Source organism: Heterodontus francisci, chromosome 46, assembly GCF_036365525.1.
Source record: "Heterodontus francisci isolate sHetFra1 chromosome 46, sHetFra1.hap1, whole genome shotgun sequence".
NCBI classification, from domain to species: domain Eukaryota; kingdom Metazoa; phylum Chordata; class Chondrichthyes; order Heterodontiformes; family Heterodontidae; genus Heterodontus; species Heterodontus francisci.
The window spans coordinates 7003857-7013260 of record NC_090416.1 but is presented as its reverse complement, the minus strand read 5'-3'; the positions used below and the strand labels follow the sequence as shown (position 1 = coordinate 7013260).

Here is a 9404-nt window from a genome sequence, read left to right as displayed (position 1 = left end):
GGGGGGGGTGGCATTGTTAATCAAGGAGAGTATTACGGCGGCAGAAAGGACGTTTGAGGACTCGTTTACTGAGGTAGTATGTGCCGAGGTTAGAAACAGGAGAGGAGAGGTCACCCTGTTGGGAGTTTTCTTTAGACCTCCGAATAGTTCCAGAGATGTAGAGGAAAGGATAGCGAAGATGATTCTCGACAGGAGCGAGAGTAACAGGGTAGTTGTTATGGGGGACTTTAACTTTCCAAATATTGACTGGAAATACTATAGTTCGAGTACTTTAGATGGATCAGTTTTTGTCCAGTGTGTGCAGGAGGGTTTTCTGACACAGTATGTAGACAGGCCAACCAGGGGCGATGCCACATTGGATTTGGTACTGGGTAATGAACCCGGCCAGGTGTTAGATTTAGGTATAGGTGAGCACTTTGGTGACAGTGATAACAATTCGGTTAAGTTTACCTTAGCGATGGGCAGGGACAGGTATATACCGCAGGGCAAGTATTATAGCTGGGGGAAAGGAAATTATGATGCAATTAGGCAAGATTTAGGATGCGTAGGATGGGGAAGGAAACTGCAGGGGATGGGCATAATCGAAATGTGGAGCTTATTCAGGGAGCAGCTGCAACGTGTCCTTGATAAGTATGTACCTGTGAGGCAGGGCGGAAGTTTTCGAGCGAGGGAGCCGCACTTTACTAAAGAAGTTGAAGGGCTTGTCAAGAGGAAGAAGAAGTCTTATGTTTGGATGAGACGTGAAGGCTCAGTTAGTGCGCTTGAGAGTTACAAGCTAGCCAGGAAGGATCTAAACGGAGAGCAAAGAAGAGCGAGGAGAGGACACGAGAAGTCATTGGCGGATAGGATCAAGGAAAACCCTAAGGCTTTCTATAGGTATATCAGGAATAAAAGAATTGACTAGAGTTAGATTAGGGCCAATCAAGGATAGTAGTGGGAAGTTGTTTGTGGAATCAGAGGAGATAGGGGAAGTGTTAAATGAATATTTTTCGTCAGTATTTACAGTAGAGAAAGAAAATGTTGTCGAGGAGAATACTGAGATTCAGACTAATAGGCTAGATGGGATTGAGGTTCACAAGGAGGAGCTGTTAGCAATTTTGGAACGTGAGAAAATAGATAAGTCCCCTGGGCCAAATGGGATTTATCCTAGGATTCTCTGGGAAGCCAGGGAGGAGATTGCAGAGCCTTTGTCCTTGATCTTTATGTCGTCATTGTCGACAGGAATAGTGCCGGAAGACTGGAGGATAGCAAATGTTGTCCCCTTGTTCAAGAAGGGGAGTAGAGACAGCTCTGGTAATTATAGACCTGTGAGCCTTACTTCGGTTGTGGGTAAAATGTTGGAAAAGATTATAAGAGACAGGATTTATAATCATCTTGAAAAGAATAAGTTCATTAGCGATAGTCAGCAAGGTTTTGTGAAGGGTAGGTCGTGCCTCACAAACCTTATTGAGTTTTTCGAGAAGGTGACCAAACAGGTGGATAACGGTAAAGCCATGGATGTGGTGTATATGGATTTCAGTAAGGCGTTTGATAAGGTTCCCCATGGTAGGCTACTGCAGAAAATATGGAAGTATGGGATTGAAGGTGATTTAGAGCTTTGGATCAGAAATTGGCGAGCTGAAAGAAGACAGAGGGTTGTATTTGATGGCAAATTTTCATCCTGGAGTTTAGTTACTACTGGTGTACCGCAAGGATCTGTTTTGGGGCCACTGCTGTTTGTCATTTTTATAAAAGACCTGGAAGAGGGTGTAGAAGGGTGGGTTAGTAAATTTGCGGATGACATGAAGGTCTGTGGAGTTGTGGATAGTGCTGAAGGATGTTGTAGGTTACAGAGGGACATAGATAGGCTGCAGAGCTGGGCTGAGAGATGGCAAATGGAGTTTAATGCGGAAATGTGTGAGGTGATTCACTTTGGAAGGAGTAACAGGAATGCCGAGTACTGGGCTAATGGGAAGATTCTTGGTAGTGTAGATAAACAGAGAGATCTTGGTGTCCAGGTACATAAATCCCTGAAAGTTGCTACCCAGGTTAATAGGGCTGTTAAGAAGGCATATGGTGTGTTAGCTTTTACTGGTAGGGGGATCGAGTTTCGTAGCCACGAGGTCATGCTGCAGTTGTACAAAACTCTGGTGCGGCCGCACCTGGAGTATTGCGTGCAGTTCTGGTCACCGCATTATCGGAAGGATGTGGAGGCTTTGGAAAGGGTGCAGAGGAGATTTACTAGGATGTTGCCTGGTATGGAGGGAAGGTCTTACGAGGAAAGGCTGAGGGACTTGAGGTTGTTTTCGTTGGAGAGAAGGAGGAGGAGAGGTGACTTAATAGAGACATATAAGATAATCAGAGGGTTATATAGGGTGGATAGTGATAGTCTTTTTCCTCGGATGGTGATGGCAAACACGAGGGGATATAGCTTTAAGTTGAGGGGTGATAGATATAGGACAGATGTCAGAGGTAGTTTCTTTACTCAGAGAGTAGTAGGGGCGTGGAACGCCCTGCCTGCAACAGTAGTAGACTCGCCAACTTTAAGGGCATTTAAGTGGTCATTGGATAGACATATGGATGAAAATGGAATAGTGTAGGTCAGATGGTTTCACAGGTCGGCGCAACATCGAGGGCCGAAGGGCCTGTACTGCGCTGTAATGTTCTATGTCTATGAATAGTGGAGCAGGCATGAGTGTCCGAGTGGCCTGCTCCTGTCCCTAATTCGTCTGTTCTAATATTTCTATGTATGAAGGTTGTGGATGGGGTTCCAATTCTGCAGGCTCCTTTGTCCTGGATGTTGTCAAGCTTCTCGAGTGTTGCTGGTGTTGCACCAATCCAGGCAAGTGGAAAGAATTCCATATTGGAAACATAGAAAATAGCAGCAAGAGTAGGCCATTCGGCCCTTCGATCCTGCACTGCCATTCATTGTGATCAAATAGTCTTGTGTTGTAGCTTCACCATGTTGACACCTTATTTTGAGGTATACCTGGTGCTGCTGCTGGCATGCGCTCCTGTACTCTTCATTGAACCAGGGTTGGTCTCCTGGCTTGATGGTAATGGTAGAGTGGGGGATATGCCGGGCCATGAGGTTACAGGTTGTGGTTGAATATAATTCTGCTGCTGCTGATGGACCACAGCGCCTCATGGATGCCCAAATTTGAGTTGCTAGATCTGTTTGAAATCTATCCCATTTAGCATGGTGGTAGTGCCACATAACACCACAGTGAGTATCCTCAATGTGAAGACGGGACTTCATCTCCACAAGGACTGTGTGGTGGTCACTCCTACCAATACTGTCATGGACAGATGCATCTGTGACAGGTAGATTGGTGAGGACTTGGTCAAGTAGGTGTTTCCCTCTTGTTGGTTCCCTCACAGACCCAGTCTAACAGCTTTGTCATTCAGAACTTGCCGCTACTGTACATTAAAGTCCCCCACCAAGAATACATTCTGTGCCCTTGCTACCCTTAGTGCTTCTTCCAAGTGGTACTCAATGTAGAAAACTACTGATTCACCGGCCGGTGGAGGTGATTGTGGGGGGAGGGGGGGGCAGTAGGTGGTAATTATCAGGAGGTTTCCTTGCCCATGTTTGACCTGATGCCATGAGACTTCATGGGGTCCCAAGTCAATGTTTTGACGACACTCTCCCGCCTGTCTACCACTGCTGCACCACTTCTGGTGGGACAAGACATACCCACCGATGGTGATGATGGTGGCTGCAAATGATTCCCTGAGGATGACAATGTCAGGTTGTTGCTTGACTATTCTGTGGGACAGCTCTCCCAATTTTGGCACAAGCCCACTGATGTTACTCAGAAGGACTTTGCAGGCTTGCCAGGGCTGGGTTTGCCATTGTCAATGTCGGGTGGTCCGTCCGGTTTCATTCCTTTCCTTCTGCTTTGTAGGGGTTTGATGCAACTGAGTGGCTTGCTTGGCCGTTTTCATAGGGCAGGGCATTTAAGGGTCAACCACATTACTGTGGGTTTGGAGTCACGTGCAGGTCAGACGAGCGGAGGACAACAGGTTTCCTTCCCTAAAGGGCATTACTGACAACAATCGACACTGGTTTCATGGTCACCATTAGACTAAATTTCTTAATTCCAGGTTGATGATTTGCATTCAAATTTCACAATTTGCCATGGTGGGATTCAAACCGATGTCCCCCGAGCATTGGCCTAGGCTGCTGAATTAATAGCCCAGTGATATTACCGCTATGACATTGCCTCCCGTACTAGTCACAGCCTGTCAAACTGAAAATTACCCATTTATTCCCACTCGCTGTTTTCTGTCCATTAACCAATTTCCAGTTCATGCCAGTTTCTTACCCCTAATCCCATGTGCTCTAATTTTGCTTGCTTACCTCCTGTGTGTGACCTTATCAAAAGCCTTCTGAAATTCCAAATACACCACATCCACTGGCTGCCCCTTATTATTAGTTACATCCTCAAAAAACTCTGACATGTTTGTCAAACATTATTTCATTTTCGTAAATCCATGTTGACTTTGCCCAGTCCTACCATCATACTCTAAGTGTCCAGTTATCACATCCTTAATAATCGATTGTTGCATTTTCTCTGCGACTGATGCACTGCTAACAGGTCTGTCGTTCCCCATTTACTCTCTCTCTCTTTCTTAGATAGTGGGGTTACATCTGCTACCTTCCAATCTTCAGGTACCACTCCAGAATTTATCGCATTTTGGAAGAAGATCACCAATGCTTTCACTATCTCTGTACCATCTCTTTCAATATTCTGTGTTGTAGATCAACAGGTACAGGGGACTTATTAATCGGTGACAAGGGTGTGGTGTTTGAGGTGGGGACAAAGCTGGAGGTTTTGCTCCCCCCAGTGTTTAATTGCAGGAAATTTCAGCTCATGTAAAGCACGCTGTTACAGTGTGATAACACAGAAGCAGTGGAGGGTCTGGAGAGATGGTGGAGAGCTGGAACTGGATATTGTCAGCACACATGTGGAATCTGACCCCATGTCTGTAGATGATGTCACCAATGGGCAGTATGTTTTTTATTTTTTTATTTTTATTTAGAGATACAGCACTGAAACAGGCCCTTCGGCCCACCGAGTCTGTGCCGACCAACAACCACCCATTTATACTAACCATACACTAACCCCATATTCTCTACCACATCCCCACTATTCTCCTACCACCTACCTACACTAGGGGCAATTTTACAATGGCCAATTTACCTATCAACCTGCAAGTCCTTTGGAGGTGGGAGGAAACCGGAGGAAACCCACGCAGACACAGGGAGAACTTGCAAACTCCACACAGGCAGTACCCAGAATCGAACCCGGGTCGCTGGAGCTGTGAGGCTGCGGTGCTAACCACTGCGCCACTGTGCCGCCCAGATGTAGATGAGGAAGAAGAGGGAACAAGAATGGGAAGTTCATGGTCTCCAGAGCTAATGGTCCTGGTGTGGGAAGAGAAGCCATTGTTGGATATTCTTTGACTGCAATCAGATCAGTAAGAAATGAACAAAGCGAGGGCAGGTCCATGAAGCAGGTCAGCGTCAGAGGTATGGAGAGATCACAGTTGTGTTTGCTGCAGGTTTGGAGGAAGGGTGGAGATGGGGAGGGGTGAGGAGATGGTGGAAGTTTAATCCAAGAATAATCATTTTAAATTGAAGACATTTCTGCCCTGGAACCCAAAGCAGGCCGGAGAGGTGAGGGTGATGTGTGAGCGGGACATGGTGAGGGCTGGAAATGAACAGAAGAGTTTTGGATGAGTTAACATTGATGGAAGGTTGAGGTTGGGTGGCGTCAGGAGTGAACTGGAAGAATGGAGCCAGGGGGCAACATTGTTCTTATTTTACTGGTGCCATTGTAGAATAAGCAAGTAAACATCTATTGTAAAATAGCAGAGAGAGCAGCGTCAATGGGACACGTTTAGTGTCCGCCCCCTAATATCACTCACCATGATTTTTAGGCTGTAATCCTGATTGTTGACTTTAACTATCCACGTGTTAGAGACTCAAAGTTCATAATTCTAACCAGGGAACTGCAGTAACAGAGTGTAACGGGTCTGCTTGTGTTCCTGAATTCAGTGTAGAATGCAGTGAAATCTGTAGCATTTATTATTGAATCAACAAACACGAACATGGTCAATACAATTAAATACAATCTGTAAATGAAGCTATTCATTATTGTGTGACCAATCTTGTATGGTTATAGCTTACAATGTTCAGTTTTATTTCTGAGAGAGGCTAACTAAGATAATGTCCTGGAATTTGGGTTGGTTGTGATTTATCCACGAAATTATTTACAACTGAGTTAAAGCTGCTAATGTAAGGTGTTTGTTCAAGTAAGTGTCACTGATTGCAATTATCAGGGGTATAACCATGTCAGTGGAGACCTATCCCCTGTATAAAATCAGGACTCATTCGAATAGATCAGCTCAGAGTGCCTGGCACAACTTTGAGTTCCCTGACCCACATCCGTCACTGCTTCTCACAGAAATGGGATATCCTACAATCCATCAGATAGAAAACAGTTACTATCCTATTCTTGCAGCTGTTGGAGTTCCTGGTAAGCTGATATCTCAGTTATTAATGCTGTAAATCGGTGTTAACTGCACTACTGTATTCAGCATTATTTCTCACTGCGTGTTTTCCTGTGATTCTCGCTGTAGATCAGGGGAATGGGACTGACTGGATTGCTCTACAGAGATCCAATGTGGACTATTGGGCCGAATGTCTGCCTTCAGTGCCGTAATGACTGTGTGACTATATTCACAGAGGCTTCAACATTGAACTAAAACTGAGAATAGCATCATTGAACACTGGGCAGGTGAACAGAATGCAGTCGCAAGATTATTTTTCATTCTATAATGGGGTGTGGGCGTTGCTAGTAAGGCCAGCATTTGCTGCCCCTACCCCAGTTGCCCTTGACAACGGAATGGCTCGCTAGGCCATTTCAGACGTCAGTTAAGAGTCAACCACATTGGTGTGGGTTTGGAGTCACATGTAGACCCCCGCCCCCCCAACCAGGTAAGGACGGAAGATTACCTTCATTAAAAAACATTAGTGAATAAAGAAATATTGGAAAACAATCATCAAGAAAGAGATTGCACAGAGGAAGTTGAGAGAAGGAAAGAGAGAAGGAGAAGGGAGAATGAAGGAGAGACAGAGTGAGAGATAGCCAGAAAGAAAGAGAGAGAAGCAGCGGCACAAATAATTCACAAGCATAATCTGCTCGAATTTCCTGAACAGTTGGTGAGAGAAACTGTGAGTTGAACATATTATCAGATTGGATGAAAGGTCAATGTCCCGGAATATTGTCTCTGTTTCTTTCCCCACAGACGCTGCAGATCTGCAGAGCTTTTTCATCACTTTCTGTTTTTATTTCAGATTTCCAGCATCCTCAATATTTTGCATTGGTATTTGGCGTGGTTTATTGTTGGTCTCATTTCCTGTGTGTTTATCCCGGTCACGTGCATAGTCTGCTTTATTGGAAGGTCCTTTCCCTTTCTCGCTGACTATCTAAATAAACAGAACAGAATCAGTTATTCACTGATGCTGATGCATCATTTAAATACTGTGCTTCACAATTTTTCTGATCCCCGACTTCAATAAAAGGTGCGACTGATTTCAGGAATACATTTAAATTCCAATCTAATTAAATGTACAAAACAAAATGTGTTGAATACAATGAATTGTTCTCTCACACCAATTACCAGAGAGATTAACTGAGCGGTGTTACTGGGATCTACTGCTCTCTTAAACCAGAGCAACAAGCCAGCTGCACCTCCCCATGTTCCCAGATCTTCCTGGCCTGCAGCCTGGAGCCCAAATCCCGATTTCATCTGCTGGGATCCTGCTCTATAAAACCTTCTCCCATCTCCACCAGCACTGCACCCTCACTCAGCCCTTTCCAGTACATCCAGTACTGACTTTCTCCACTTTCTGTATCAACTTCCTAAGTAAATGAATCAATTTGTACCGTTTGATGCAGCAACAAGGCTGGAAGTTTTAACCCACAGCCTGTCAAACGGTTGCTTTGGCTCCAGATCTGATCAGCAATTTCTCTGCTTCCTTTTTCTCTCTCTTCCAGTTAACTTGGTGGCCATTGTGATCCTGTCCCGAGGAAAGTGCGGTCTCTCCAAGTGTATCTCTTGCTACCTGGTGGGAATGGCAGTTGCCGATCTGCTGGTCGTTATCTCCGATCCCATATTGGGATGGATTGTTTGGATTTATTTCCGAGATTCATTCCTGAGAATTACTCCCTTGTGTTGTCTCATTAACTTCCTCGTTTTTGCAGCCACGATGGTTTCTGTCTGGCTCACAGTCGCTTTCACCTTTGATCGATTTGTGGCCATTTGTTGTGAGAAGCTGAAAACAAAATATTGCACCAAGAAAACAGCGGCTGTGGTTGTAGGAACAGTGAGTGTGCTGAGCTGCTTTGAGTCTGTCCCCTGGTATTTTACATATGAACCGCAATATATAATTGATAATGTTCCCTGGAAGTGTGTCACTAAGCCAAGCTTCCATACTTCCCCGGCCTGGAGGTCATTTGAACTGTTTAACCGAATTTTAACCCCTTGTGTCCCGTTCATTCTGATTTTGCTGCTCAATATTATGACGGTCAGACGTATTTTATTGACCAGTAGAGTCCGCAAGGGGCTCCGGGGTCACAGCAATGAAGAGAATCACAAGGACCCAGAGATGGAAAACCGAATGAAATCCATCATTTTACTCTTCAGTATATCTGGCAGTTTTATATTGTTATGGGTGACCCAGGTCGTGTATACTATTTACCGACGAATTACAAATATCCGGTCTTATTCGTCCTTCACTGACCCTCGCCTCATCACAGAACGCACGGCAAGGATGCTGCAGCTGCTCAGTTCCTGCACCAACACATGTATTTACACTGTGACCCAGAGTAAATTCAGAGAGGAGCTGAAGAAGGTGGTGAAATACCCTCTCAATCTCATTGTTAAATTAGTTTCAGCATAGAAAGATTCGACGGTTTCAAATGCTGGAACTAAATCCCGTTTCAGATTCCATTCCCTGCAGTTCCCATGGTTTAGAAATGACATTTTACATTAACAGCACAGAACCCTGAAATTATCCAAAACCTGATTCGGATATATTTTATTGACAACTTAACCTTTTTTATTCATTTGGTTTTTTGTGTGTGTGTATGTGGGATGCGGGCGTCGCTGGCTCGGCCTGCATTTATTGCCCATCCCTAATATCCCTTGAACGAAGTGGTTTGCTAGGCCATTTCAGAGGGCAGTTCAGAGTCAACCACATTGCTGTGGGTCTGGAGTCACAGGTAAGGATGGCAGATTTCACCCCTAAACGACATTAGTGAACCATATGGGTTTTTACAATAATCAGCAATGGTTTCATAGCCTTTTTCTTGTTGGGGCGGGAATTGGTCTGCAGAGGATTCATGCTTAGA

The 9404-nt window shown here is 44.9% G+C and overlaps 1 protein-coding gene across 1 annotated transcript; it reads left to right on the top strand.

Annotated features, from left to right (window-relative positions):
• Positions 1 to 6454: 6454 nt before the first annotated feature.
• LOC137356780 (probable G-protein coupled receptor 139) lies at positions 6455 to 8953 on the top strand. The gene is made up of 2 exons (XM_068022539.1): positions 6455 to 6524; positions 8049 to 8953. Exons 1-2 carry the CDS (start codon positions 6455 to 6457, stop codon positions 8951 to 8953), a joined length of 975 nt encoding a protein of 324 aa, XP_067878640.1.
• Positions 8954 to 9404: the final 451 nt, after the last annotated feature.

What these genes read in the sequence shown, in the direction of transcription:
- LOC137356780 (XM_068022539.1), top strand. Translation starts at nt 6,455, where the DNA reads ATGGGATATCCTACAATCCATCAGATAGAAAACAGTTACTATCCTATT. An exon ending in TGCAGCTGTTGGAGTTCCTG is followed by an intron (nt 6,525 to 8,048) that starts GTAAGCTGATAT and finishes TCTCTCTTCCAG; the next exon opens with TTAACTTGGTGGCCATTGTG.